This window comes from Carcharhinus amblyrhynchos, chromosome 22 (genome assembly GCF_965287045.1).
Source record: "Carcharhinus amblyrhynchos chromosome 22, sCarAmb.v2.hapA, whole genome shotgun sequence".
NCBI lineage: Eukaryota > Metazoa > Chordata > Chondrichthyes > Carcharhiniformes > Carcharhinidae > Carcharhinus > Carcharhinus amblyrhynchos.
In genome coordinates this window covers 11182652-11197003 of record NC_137345.1, presented here as the reverse complement: position 1 = coordinate 11197003, position 14352 = coordinate 11182652, and the positions used below count along the sequence as shown (strand labels likewise).

At 41.2% G+C, this 14352-nt stretch overlaps 1 protein-coding gene across 3 annotated transcripts in view; it reads left to right on the top strand.

Moving 5' to 3' along the window:
* LOC145356884 (S-adenosylhomocysteine hydrolase-like protein 1) overlaps window positions 1–14352 on the top strand; it is a 101666-nt gene that overhangs the window by 25242 nt on the left and 62072 nt on the right. Inside the window, exon 1 of one of the 3 annotated variants that reach the window (XM_080209857.1) lies at window positions 1606–1701. The exons of the other annotated variants lie outside the window; for them this stretch is intronic. Coding sequence (XP_080065983.1) covers window positions 1648–1701 — 54 coding nt within the window. The 5' untranslated portion in view covers window positions 1606–1647. Of the gene's footprint in view, window positions 1–1605; window positions 1702–14352 lie in introns of those variants that run through there. 3 annotated transcript variants of the gene reach the window in all.

Genomic DNA, 14352 nt, shown 5'->3' with positions numbered 1-14352 from the left:
TTCAAGGCACTTGGCTGAAACGTTGGGATGTTCCAGGCAAAGGTGTCTGAAAATAGAGTTGTGCCTTGTACCCAAAGAGTATTGAGAGAGAATTTCTGCAGCAGGTAGGTGGTCAGAGTTTGGCGTCTGTTTCGAGGACTCCATAATATAATCTAGAGTGGGAGGCTGTAAGAGTGTACAGAGACAGCAAGATATAGAATATAATGGAAAAGATCAAATTTACTGAAAGATGTAGAAAATCTGGGAAAAACTGAGTTTTTGAGCTATTTAATGATACAGTGAAGGCTAAAAGAGTTGGAGTAAAAAATGTTTGAACCCCACAGAGAAATAAACCTTGTTTTTATTTGGATTGTGACTGATGTAGAAACTAACTAATCCTTGGCAGTAAAAACAGGTTAAGAATTCCTTCAGTGCAGCATTCTGAAAGAACACATTTCTGATGTTGCACGTAGTAACCAGAGGAATTCTTATGCACCCTCATGCCTCTGCTTCAAGTTATTCATTGTGGCTGTTGGCTGCTGGTCAGTGAGTAACACGTATGGTAGGCTGTGCAATGTGGTGTATTTGCCTATATGTCTGAAGGGCAAATACTGAACTAGGGTTTGAGTGGCTTTGCTCATTAGAATTATAATGCAGAAGTCCAAAAACTTGCACTGGTGAGGGCTATTGGCAGCATTACGGATAACGTCCTCCCATTTTACCAGATCCAGAAACATAATCTTAGGGCCAAGTTAATGAGATTTGTGTTGTTGCATTTACAATATAGGACAACTTGAAACCTAAATTGTAGGGTAGATTCCAGTGCCCTGGAGCAATAGACAAACTGTGCGTGTACAGCTTGAAAGTTTTGTTGGAACACTGCTGCATTCCAGAGGTATGTCTTTGCACAGTTCAGTGCCTCTGAAGTCAGCTGTGTCACACCGATTTCCTTTCAGCATTGCCAGAGCAGCAGTCCTACAAGAAATGCAGCGTGAATCTCCTTGGCATCTTCAGACGTGATGACTTCAATGGGTGACTCAGGGCTGATGATTAACCTTTCGGTGAACGTTTCCAAATAGCTGATGAGTTTGTACTGGCGACCTTGTAAATTTGCATGTTTACTCCAATTAATTGTTTCAGTTAGTTACCACACAAGTTGCACCAACATGTGATGCACTTCAATAAGGCTTGGCTTTATCAGAGTTGAATTGCGGATGACCAGTTGACAAGCTGTTGGCTCGCAGTTTTACACAATTCATTTGTAGCCATTGTCAATTTGCTCAACCACTTTTGCATGTCCACCTTTGTTACCGTTTGCTGTCATAAAGTTTTCCGCCTTCTATTCTGTTTATTCCCTGCATATACGACAACTTTCATTTATATAGAACTTTTAAGCACTAAAACCTCTTAAACTGCTCTACCAGAATATTATCAAATAAAATTTAACATCGACCACATGAGCTAATAGGAAAGGTGATCAAATGCTTTTTGAAACAGTTAGATTTTAAAGCAGGTCTTAAACCTCTCTGCTTCTCTCCTTTTAAGGAGTGAATTTCAGAGTCCAGGGTCCAAACACTTGAAAACACGTATGTTGAAGGTAAACCATTTTAATAATAAGTGCCTCACAAAAAGGCTGAACTTGAAGAACGCGACATACAAATCAGATGAATGAGGGGGGGAAACCTCATTAGAGACTTTAAAATTCTAACAGGAGTAGACAAGGTAAATGCAGCGACAATGCTCCCGATGGTGGGGGAGTCCAGAACCAGGAGTCACAGTTTGAGGATTTGGGGTAGACCATTTAGAACAGATGAGGAGACATTTCTTCATCCAAAAAGTGGTGAGCCTGAAGAATTCATTAGCACAGGAAGTAGTTGATGCCAAAACATTGAATGTGTTCAAGAGGCAGCTAGATATGGCATTTGGGGTAAATGGGATCAAAGGTTATGGGGCGAAGGCAGGGTTAGGCTATTGAGTTGGATGATCAGCCATGATCGTGGTGAATGGCGGAGCAGGCTCGAAGGGCCAAATGGCCTCCTCCCTGCTCTTATCTTCTATGTGTCAATGTAAATTTCATACTTCGATCAGGCTGGAGGAAGTTGCAGAGATGGGGAGGGCCAAATCTATGGAGTCACTTGGAATTGAGAATGAAAATTTTAGCATCATGGGGTTGCTGAACCAGGGGCCACTGTACGTTAGTGAAAACCAAGGAAGTAGTGGTGGTTATTATATTGACTCACTTGCATCAAAGCTGCACAGACCTCAAGGATATCAAGTGTATTACAAATTATGCCAACCGTCACCGGATCTAAGCTGTATTGCGTGAGACTCCACAGAGCTTTATTCCCTTTTGCTAATCTGCTCACTGCTTCAGTGTATTTTCTCCTCCACCAATTTGGTATACCTTTAGCAGTCTAACCTCAAAGTTTGGAATTCCCTCCTTAAATCTCTCCAGTGCACTCTCCCTCCTTTTGATGCACTTTATTCACCAAGGTGTTTTTCTCCTAATATCACCACCTTTCAATCAGCATCTGTTTTTAAATAAATATACATCCCTAAAGTATTTTGAGATGTTTTTCTATATTTAAAGGCCTTGTAAGTTGTTAATCTATGGTTGAGGAATAAACATTGGGAAAACTATCTGGTGCTGGGAAGAGCTGTGAGATCTTGTACATACCTGGATGGGCAGATGATGCTTCAGTTTAGCACTTACTCCAGAAGATGGCACATCCAACAATACAGTACTGCCTCAGTACCACACTAAAGCATCAGTCAAGCTCATACTGAGTTCTGGAATGAGTTTGAACCATAACTTCACAAATGAGCAAAGAATTATATTTATCTCGCTTTTCATCCCAGCAGACTTTCAGTCATTCACACAATGACTGAGATTTGAGTGTGAGAAATTATGATAATTGACTACAGTTTATTCAACTAGGGGGAAAACAGCAGGGTTACCATCTGATTCTTGATGCTTATCTTGATGTTTGCGGACTCCTGCTTTCTTGTAGAGGTTAACTCAAAAGTTGCAGTAGTGCTGGTGGTGCCCTCATTGTGGAGGTATGATGTTGTGCCCTGCTAGGCTAGAACAAAATAAATTCTTGCATTGTTTTGAGAATAGTTACACAAAGGTCAGTCATTAATGCAGGCCCAGTTTTTGTTGACTGCTACTCTGTAATGTCTGTGATGAACTGAGAGATATTTGAATTAATCACTTGCAACCAGCAAGTATTCCATTTTTGTGATGGTTCTGAATTGCAGATTTTCCACTTTAAAAAAAATAATTTGAGTTCCTAGTACTCTTTTTTTTTTCCGAACTTCTTGTTCTGAAGAATCAAAGTACAATGATATATCTAATCTCTTGTTTAGTGTCAGCTTTTGATTTGATTTGATTTATTATTGTCATATGTATTGGTATACAGTGAAAAGTATTGTTTCTTGTGTGCTATGCAGTCAAAGCACATCGTACTTGGAGAAGGAAAGGAGAGTGCTGAATGTACTGTTACAGTCATAGCTAGGGTTTAAACTTTGTTTATTATTGTCACAAATAGGCTTACATTAACACTGCAATGAAGTTACTGTGAAAATCCCTTAATCGCCAGGGAAAATATAGCATGGCCAATGCACCTCACCAGCACGTCTTTCAGACTGTAGGAAGAAACCGGAGCATCTGGAGCAAACCAATGCAGACATGAGGAGAATGTGCAAACTCCTCGCAGACAGTGACCCAAGCCGGGAATCAAACCTGGCTCCCTGGCGTTGAGGCAGCAGTGCTAACCACTGCTATCCTCTCACCCAGAGAAAGATCAACTTAATACGAGGTAGGTCTGTTCAAAAGTCTGATGGCAGCCAGGAAGAAGCTGTTCTTGAGTCAGTTGGTACATGTCCTCAGAATTTTTTATCTTTTTCCCAGTGGAAGAGAATATGTTCAGCGTGCGTGGGTTCCTTGATTATGCAGGCTGCTTTTCCGAGGCAGCAGGAAGTGTAGATAGAGTCAGTGGATGGGAGGTTGGTTTGAGTAATGAACTGGACTTTATTCACAACCCTTTGTAGACTTTTTCCCTCTTGGTCAGACCGGGAGCTATACCAAGCTGTGATACAACCAGAAAGAATGCTTTGTGGTGTACATGCAAAGGTTGGTGAGAGTCATAGCTGACATGTCAAATTTCCTTTGTCATCTGAGAAAGTAGTGATGTTGCTGGCTTTCTTAACTATAGTGTCAGCATGGACTGACCAGGACAGTTAGTGATCTGGACACCTAAAAACCTGAAGCTTTCGACTGCTTCCACTTCGTACTTGTTGATGTAGACGGGGACATGTTATCCACTACCTTTCCTGAAATCAATAACTAACTATCTCCTTCATTGTGTTGACATTTGAGGGAGAGATTGTTGGCTCACCAGTTCACCAGATTCTCTATCTCTTTCCTGTACTCTGTCTCGTCATTGTTTGAGATCCAACCCACTACGGTGGTGCCATCAGCAAACTTGAAATTCAAATTGGAGGGGAATTTGGCCACATAGTCAGGCGTATAAGGTGCTGTGGATGCAACTTCGTGGGGCACTGGTGTTAAGGATGATCGTGGAGGAGATGTCATCGCCTGTGTTTACTGATTTGTGGCCTATTGGTTAGGAAGTTTAGAATCCAATCACAGAGGGAGGAGCCGAGCCCCAGGTCACAGAATTTGGAGATGAGTTTTGTAGGAATAATGGTGTTGAAGGTTGAGCTGTAATCAATAAATAGGAGTCTGACATAGGTGTCATTGTTATCTAAGTGTTCCAGGGTTTAGTGTAGGGCCAGGAAAATGGTGTCTGATGTGGATCTGTTGTGGCAGTAGGTGAACTGTAGTGGATGCAGGCAAACTTGGAGGCTGGAATTGATTTGTGCCTTGACTAACCTTTTGAAGCACTTCATAATGGATGTCAGGGCTACCGGATGATAGTCATTAAGGCACGCTGCCTGGGTTTTCTTTGGTAGCAGGTTGATAGTCATCTTGAAACTCATAGGGACCTCAGATTGTTGTAAAGAGAGGTTGAAGATGTCTGTGAATACCCCCACCAGCTGGTCCGCACGGGATCTGAGTGCTTGTCTGGGTACCCCGTCCGGGCCAGTTGCTTTCCGGGGGTTGACTTTTGAAAAGCCTGCTCTGATGTCTGCGATGGTGACCTTGGATACAGACTCGTCCGAGGTTTCTGGGGTGGAGGGCATGCTCTTGTTGACCTCTTGCTCAAAAGGAGCGTAGAATGCATTGAGCTCAATGGGGAAGGGTGCATTGGTGCTGGTGATTTTACATGCCTTCGTCTTGTAGCCTGTGATGTCTTGCAGGCCTTGCTTCCAACATGTTAAAGCCAGGCTGATGCTTCACAGGTATTGAGTGTGGGAGGAAGTCATAAAGGCAATTTCATGTTCCATTCTATAAATAGTGTTTCACTCCTGCATTCCCCATCAATCCTGCCTATAAATTTCTTGGCAACGGTAGCAGCAATTCATCTTTATAGCTCTACAGTATTTGTAAATTGTAGCACAATGGTACATTTCATCTAGTACAAAAGCAAAAGAAGCAGGTTTGTTCCAAAGTCTTGATGTACTTTCTGGGACATGATTCATTTTAATAGTGCTGCATAACCTTGTTCATTCCTTCTTGTGTGTGCATTTGGTGCTGAGAGCCGTTAAGGACACACAGTATTTACTATCAAGTTTGTAATACAGTTTTGTAACCTGCCTTTTTAATAAAAAAGGCACACACTCAAAAACACATTTTAAAGTTTTGGGCAGGGATTGAAGTTGAAATAATTGTTTAAGAGACTGAATATTGATTTGTAATAGTGCAACCTTTCATTGAAGTGCTAGGGATAATGTTACAGTTCCTTTCCTGAGTTGTATATTTGAATTACTGATGCTTGATTGCAGAGCCACAATCTTCAAAAACATGTTTGTGTTCATTGAGTCACCAATCAATAATCATTAACTTGCTGTAGAACCCATTGAAAACAGTACATGTTCCGAGATTTCAGATTGATCTCATCGGAGTACATTAGTGGGTCAACAATGCACGTGGTGGGGTTTGGGGGGATATTATTGGTACTTATGATGTTGAAATAGTTACTGAGTAAATAGTCACTTTTCATGCCTTCTGAAACAATAGTGGGTCCCAGATTGCAGTCTACTCTTGATCACACAGGCTTGTATTGTCCTTTAAACTGAGATGGATTAAGATTGATGGAGGCTTGTTTGGAGCATAGATCAGTTCAGCCAAATGACATCTTTCTATGCTACAAAATTTTATGCAGGTGCAGATGTGTCCCTCGTGTGATGTCCACCCATGTCCTAGGATTGGGACTGACACCTTTTCAGTGAAGTTTCTAGTCTTAATTTTGAATTAATGGCAGAATAACCTAATGTGTGCATTGGTCCACGTGTAGGCAGGCCTGGATAATCTGAGAAAATGGATTGACAACTGGCAGATGTTTAATGTTGAAGGATAATAAGCAGCAATATACACAGGACAGGATCCATGAGGCAGATTTAAACGTACTGGTGAGATAGATTGCTAAACCAGTCAGTTAAATGTGCAGCACCAGTAAAATAAAACTAATAGGACAGTGGGTTTGTATATCAAGAATAGAGCTTAAATCTCAAGACTTGTTTAAGTATGTGCAGAATATAAGGATAGATGTACTTAAAGAATGATTTTCAATTTTTTGATCAGCCCGTTATGGATAAAAATGTCCAGTTTTTGGAGCAGATTAAGACAAGAAACTTCACTGAAGAATGCCTGTCCCAATCCTAGGAGATGGGTGAACATCACATGTGGGACATGTCTGCACCTATGTAAAATTTTGTAGCATAGAACAATGTCAATTGGCTGAACTGATCTGTGTTCCACTCAAGCCTCCATCAATCTAAATCCATCTCAGTTTAAAGTATGACACAAGCCTGTGTGATCAAGAGAAGACTGCAATCTGGGACCCACTATTGTTTCAGAAGGCATGAAATGTGACTATTTACTCTAACTATTTCAACATCATTAGCACCAATAACTGGACATTTCAACATCATAAGCATTTAATGAAAGGTTGCACTATTACAAATCAATGTTCAGTCTCTTAACAAACATTGTTTCAACTTCAATCCCTGCCCAAAACTTTAAAATGTGCTTTTGAGTGTGTGTCAGTTGATGTCGGTTAAGCTTGGGTCTAAGCATCTCTGTAATGGGAGTGAATGCAGCAGCTTGCACTGGAGAAGACTGAAGATAACATTTAGGACCGTGAAAATTTTAATAAAGTCATGGGCAAGATAGCTATGCTTAATTTAGTTACGTTCTACGGCAGGTGGGTTTTCATATTTTCAGGGTTTTTATACCAAATGTTTTCTCTGCGGTCATTCCTATGAGGAAAAACTTGTGCCTCCTACAATCCAGATTGTGTACCTTTTTTCTGTCCAATGCCTGTGTGAAGTGTGGCGAGACTTGGGGATCCTGCAATACTTTTTCCTTGCAGCAGTAACTGGAGTGCATCCAGTGCTTCCAACTGATTCTCCAAAATCACTGAAATTGCACTTGCTTGTCAGCCTCAGTATAAACCAACATAAAAGCTGGAAGTGCTCAGCTGATCTTGTAGCATCTTTGGAGGGGGAATGCTTTTTTTTCTACAGATACCAGAGCTGTTGAACATTTTGGGCGGCACAGTGGTTAGCGCTGCTGCCTCACAGCTCCAGGGACCCAGGTTCAATGGCAACCTCGGGTGACTATCTATGTGGAGTTTGCACGTTCTCCCCATGTCTGTGTGGGTTTCCTCCAGGTGCCCCGGTTTCCTTCCACAGTCCAAAGTTGGGCAGGTTAGGTGGATTAGCCATGATAAATTGTCCCTTAGTGTCCAAAGATGTGTAGACTAGATGGATTAGCTATGTTAATGTATAGAGTTACAGGGATTGGGTGGGGGAGAGGGCCTGGGTAACACACATACTCTTGTCAGAGTCAGAGCAAACTTGATGGGTTGAATGGCCCCTTCTGCACTGTAGGGATTCTATGATATCCAGCATTTATATTGTCTTGTCAGATTTCCAACCTCTGCAATATTTTGCATTAGTATTAGTATGAGCCAACAGATGGGTTTATTTAAATAAAATGGGTAATTGAAAAATGAATCATACACCTCATTATCCTCACGGATTATATGAAATAATAAGTACGCCACCCACTCGCATTCTAAATATAGATTTCTGAACACAAGCTCATTTCTCCTGCTCCGAAACAAGCTGCAGGGTCAGATTGACCTTGCGTCCCTGCTGGACTGTCATAAATTCCGACTACTGGGAACTTACAAATTGAGAATTCAATGGGCTTCCCAGAAATATAATCCACATCTCTTTAAATTATGCTGAGACAAAAAGCTGTAGACTTCCTACAATTATTTTAGGTCAAAAACTATTTACCAAAGGTTACTTTCTCTTGCATTAACTTGGTAGCCGATCTTTGCTAACATGATTTTTAACTTTCATTTGATCTTTGTGATAACTGAAATAAGTTGGCTCCTCCATCCTGTCATTGAAGCAGGCACCATTCAATATTACTGCACTCAGCCAGGACTAGTGTGAGAAAACACTTCTTGGTTCACAGTGAAAGCTACAGCATTGCATATTATTTGAATGTCACCTGTCATACATAGTCTGCATTTGCTGTGTCTTGCAAGAGCATCTCCCACCATAGCGTAACTAATGCTGTGTATAATGTTTCTGGTGATGGTTTGAGTCCATTATCCAACGCAGGCCAAAAACAAATTGCCTTTCTGTCACAAGGGTACAAGCTCCAAGTGTAGGAAAGGGACAGTGGAGAAAGATTTAAAAATATAGATAGGGGGCAACACAGTGGTTAGCGCTGCTGCTTCACAGGGATCCGGGTCGATTTCCAGCTTGGGTCACTGTCTGTGTGGGATTTGCACATTCTCCTTATATCTGTGAGTTTCTTGCGGTTGCGCCGGTTTCCTGCCATGGTCCAAAAGATGCGCTGGTTAGGTACATTGGCCATGTTAAATTCTTCTCCAGTTACTTGAACAGGCGTCGGAGTGTGGCAACTAGGGGATTCACACAGTGACTTCATTGCAGTGTTAATATAACCTACTTGTGACTAATAAATAAACTTAACTCAAAGCCAGAGTCCAGAGCACAAACTTCAGTACCCGGTGGCAGTGAAATTTGGAGAAGCTGTAGAGAGTGGGGTGTGGGGCATGGTGCCCTTTTCAGACAGTGCCGAAGCTTACTGTGCGCTGTACCAGATTGGAGATGCTGGTTGTTGAATTTTCTGTCCTCAAATGATCTTTGTCTTTGTGGTGTTAATAGCACTCACCTGGACATTTATTTTGAAAGCAGTGGAAGTGAGGCGATTGCTATCAAGACTTCTTGCATTATGGAAAGATTATTTTCTTTACATTCGGAATTAGGAACAGAAAAGTGTTTCACGTTTGCTCTCTTTCTCTGCGATTAAAAGTGTTGACACGCTCTCATTCAGGTCTTGCTCTTGTTAACGTGCAAGATGTTGAGCCATTGCTGGGTGGAGGAAATGTTTCTTAATAGCAGCGAGGCCTCACAATGATATGATTGTAAAGTTAAGATGCCAGTACAGACTCTGGCAAGTGCAAGGATCTAATTATTTTTTCTGCAGTGTTGATCCCTACCATTAAACAATTATATTGTCCCTTTTTCTTGATCTTGCCTTTTACCAGAATCTTAAGTTTAAATTACAAAGATAATTGACCAGATTTCCACAATTTCACAAATAGTCTCCAGGCCCTGACATTTATTTTCCCCTCTTGCTGAAGCAAATGGAAGTCAAGTGAGGAAAGTGTGCACACCCATATATTACCTACCATATGTAGTTGCAATGTCCATGGCTTTCCAAGCTGATGTAAATATCTGAAGGGAAGGAATTCTAAGGAGGATTTTTTAAACCTCTGTTGTTTGTATGTGATGCACGTTTTTTGCACTCAAAAAATAAATTTTTGTTTGCAGTGAGTAAATCCGGGTTGGCATCTTCTGTTTTGCCAGGATTAGGAGGAATAGATCTCTCACTACCATCTCAATATTCCCTCTACTGTACATGTAAATATCCTGTTTGGTATCAGTGCTTGTACTGTGGTTTCCAGAATGACCGATCACACAAACCAAATAAACCTCAGCTTGAAAAATGAATACAGTAAAATTTGAGAAGGGTCCGCTAAATGCAGGGTGGTGTAGAAGTCTGGATCATACAAGGTATGTTAATTTATGTGGTGGTACGAGTGGTAGGAGTGAGAGCAGAACAGTGACAGACTTGGATGAGTGTTGCTGGTAATCCCATTCTGTGCCATCTTGTACTGACCTCTTGCATATGCCACTGTTGGCTTATGCTACAAAATTAAGTGCCAGTGACCTGGGTTCGATTCCCGTCTTGGATCACTGTGCATAGTCTGCATGTTCTTCCCATGTCTGTGTGGGTTTCCTCTGGGTGCTCTGATTTCCTCCCACAATCTAAAAGACGTGCTGGTTAGGTACATTAGCCATGCTAAATTCTCCCTCAGTGTATCCAAACATGTGCTGGAGTGTGGTGACTAGGTGATTTTCACAGTAACTTCACTGCAGTGTTCATGTAAGCCTACTTGTGACACACTTAAGTGTAATGTATTCCTAGTAATTGGTTGCAAGTTGACTGCCTTGTGTATGTTTACATTCTGTAAACTTTCAATGTTCAGACTCTGTTCAATGCAGGTTTTTTTATTTCTGTGCTCTGATATGCTGCTCACTTTCAGGAATCTTTTGCTTTTTGTATAAGCAGAAATATTCAGTGCCACTTGTCCTTTCTAAGGAGCCCTGTCCTGCATTGGTGAGAAGAGGATTGTCGGGGATGGAGTTATGATTGAGTAGTGATGTCAACTCTGTATAAAAGATTTTCTTTGTTCTTCGGTAAAGCTAAACATTAATACACTTCCTGGGAACTACAAGCCTATTTAAAAGTCTGCTTAAAGTGGTAAACTGTTTCTGATGGTCACTGAGCCTCCAGGGTTCAGTCAGTCTGTATAGGCACTACCAAACAATTCACTTCCTGTGATTGCATTCCTGGAAGACTTTTTAATCCATCCTTAAAGTTACAAGGCCAATGATCATGGTAGTCTGGGCAAACCCAAATCCATCTTCTTGCTCCAAAAATAAATTCTAAATCCAATTCATGGTCTCCTCAATAGTGACAAACAAGATCCAGGCTGACAAGATAAGACATTTGGGCTCAATCTGACGCTTGATGTTCACCAAAAGGCCAAGAAACAATAAATTCCTGGAGGAATGGGGTGGTGGAACTATCAGGATTTGCTGGAATTGGCTCGTGGGGTCCCTTAGTGGCTGAAAGGATTCAGCTCCTTGTCACATTTAGTGAAATTTGGTACAGTATTTTGGTAGATTCATGGTTAACAAGTAATTCATTTTTCCAAACTGTAATTATTTCACTGACAGTAATTATTTCAAGGCTGATTTAAGAACTCTGTCATGGTGTTGGATAAAATTGTTTTCTGAAAGCAGGAACTCTTTACTCTCTCTCTCTCTTCTCCTCCTCTTGAGTGAATCAGCTGGCTGTCTTAGCAGCTCACTGCTCCTGTTACTGTTATTCTGCACTGCTGTATCAAATTGGAAAGGGATCACTACCATGCGTGACCGTAAATGCAAACTGTGCAAAAGTTGGCAGAAAAGAATGCTTTTGAAGTCAGCTGGAAGATTTGATTATTAATTGTATTGCACGTACTTCAATCCACCCCTGGGGACGAGTATGTTAAAAATGAGCAGCAGTAGAGTTGAGTCTGAGCTGGGTAGCTTGCTCCTCAAATAAAGGTGACCTTCAAAGTTTTTTTGGCTGGCTCAAATTTTTAAAATAGACTCCATTTGACCTTTTTCTGTTTGCTCTGAACACTTGAGTGTTTTGCCATTCAGGGCAGGCTTCTGTTATCGGATTAAGTACTGCATTGTGGCTTGAGGAGGGTGATCTCTGTTAAGATGGGGGAAAGAGCAGCAGTCATGCACACCATTTTGGAAATCCTATGGTGCTTGTGCTACATTTTGACACACATGATGCACTTGTGTTGCATGTGTAATTTAAAGATGATGTAACATATGCTTCACTTCAAAATGAACTTGGACTTTTTCGTTGTTATACCAGGTTTTTAGGACAATGGTGCTCTTTGATAGATACAGGAGTGCAGTGCTGCTGCTGAAATTGTGTGGATGTTTTTGCCTGTGACTAATATGCAACACAAATCATCAGCATCCTAAGAAATGTCCTTTTTCCCCCCCCACGTGTATTTTTGGCTTGGAAGCTTGGGTGATCCTTAATAAAGGCAGCTGATAATTGCTTAATCAATACATCAAGATGAGAACCTTTGCTTTATAATGGATCATAAAATGGATATCAAAGGTTTAAGAATTTTGAATGTCTGTAGCTTTCAAGAAATTTCACAATCAGTTAGGATGAAGGCTGTTCTGTGAACGCCTTTTTGGAAGATTATGGGAAATCAGATCAGGTGACTAAGTATGTTTTAACAGTGAAGTTTACTCAAAGCTGTGGGTGGGGGTGAGACCAATTCAATCCATAGGAAATGAGTTGGCTGTGAAACGCAAAATTATATTAAAAAAGCTTGAGGGCTTATTCTCCAGGATACACAAGGAAGGAGAATGTCCCAGAAGAACATTAAGGTACAGTTCTAATTTTCTTTCAGATTTTTACTTAGCATTAACTGTTTAAGGCATCAGGGAGGATCTTGAGTGAAGTCTTGTCACTTAATTTTCAAGCTAACTGCATTCTTTTGATTCGGAAACCAACCAGAGAGGTTCACTTTACATCTGTTGCAGTTAAAAATATGTACAGCTGCTGAGATTGAAGATGAAAAGATCCCAGTTCATGTCGAAGGGAAGCGTATGTTACATCTTTAAATGGATTTAGATTGACATATTCAGATTACTTATGCATGTTTTCAGATAAAAGGTTTAAACTAATTTGCTGCCTTTAGATAGTGAAATCACTTCTCATATTGCATTGAGTTAGCCAGATTAGAAAGGTCCCATGTTCAGTCTGTGTTGCAAGAGCTGAACTTGGCTTGACTGGCAGTAGTGGTGCAATTTGGCTGCATTGACCTGGGGAGGGCAAAATCAGCCAAGCCTTTGCCGTCTAGAAACTTGTGATAAATGCCGAGTTAAAACAGGACAGGGTAAAGTTGTCTTTATCATTGCCTCAACATGAAGTCTTAGATGAGGTACTGTGGGAGGGCAGTTCTTGGGACTCTGATGCTCATAGATGAGGGGAGGAAAGAAAGAACAGAAAAATGTTATTCTTGCCCTTTCTTTCTTTCAGCTGTTCTCTCCCTTGCTTAATTGTGACTCAAATGTTAGCAAGTATGGGTGTGATGAATTGCGATACAAGCTGCAGAGTTTTGTTTAAGCTTGTGTTGATGCAGGATGGGAGACTGGGCTAGGAGATCATTTGACTAGTAAAGTGTAGGTAGAGGTAACAAATGCATGGATGTGAGTTTCAGCAGCAGATGAGCTGAAGCAGTGGCAAAGTTTGGGGATTATGGGGTTAAATGTAGGCAGTCTTTATGATGAAGTTGATATGTGGTTGGAAGCTCATCTTTGGTCAAATATAATGCAGGTTGACTAGTTGAGTCTCACACTATTGTCAGGAATGGGTGGGTTGGGGGGGGGGGGGGGGCGGTGGTGGTGGAGGGGCGGGGGGTCAGTTGCTAGGGGCTGTAGGTTCAGTGTCACCAAATCGCTGATTGCAAATATTTGAGGGGTGAATACTAGGATGTTCCTAACCATGAGAAACCCATGTTAATCTTTCTTTCCCAAAAGAAATGGATAAAATCTTTCTGACTCCTGTTACCAATTTACAATGTACAATGTCAGGACCAAATACTAATTTCTCTATTCAGTTGGAAATTCAATGTGGGTAGATGATCCGGTCTCCTGATGGTGGATGATGGCAGGATCTAGAGAATATGATTTGATTCATTATTGTCATATGTATTAACATGCAGTGAAAAGTATTGTTTCTTGCGCGTTATACAGACAAAACAAGCGTTCATAGAGAAGGAAATGAGAATGTGCAGAATGTAATGTTACAGTTATAGCTAGAGTGTAGAGGAAGATCAACTTAATGCAAGGTAGGTCCATTCAAAAGCCTGACAGCAGCAGGGAAGAAGCTGTTCTCGAGTCGGTTGGTATTGGATCTCAGATTTTGTATCTTTTTTCCAAAGGAAGAAGGTGGAAGAGAGACTGTCTGGGGTATATGGGGTCCTTAATTATGCTGACTGCTTTGCTGAGGCAGCGGGAAGTATAGACAGAGTCAGTGGATGGAGGCTG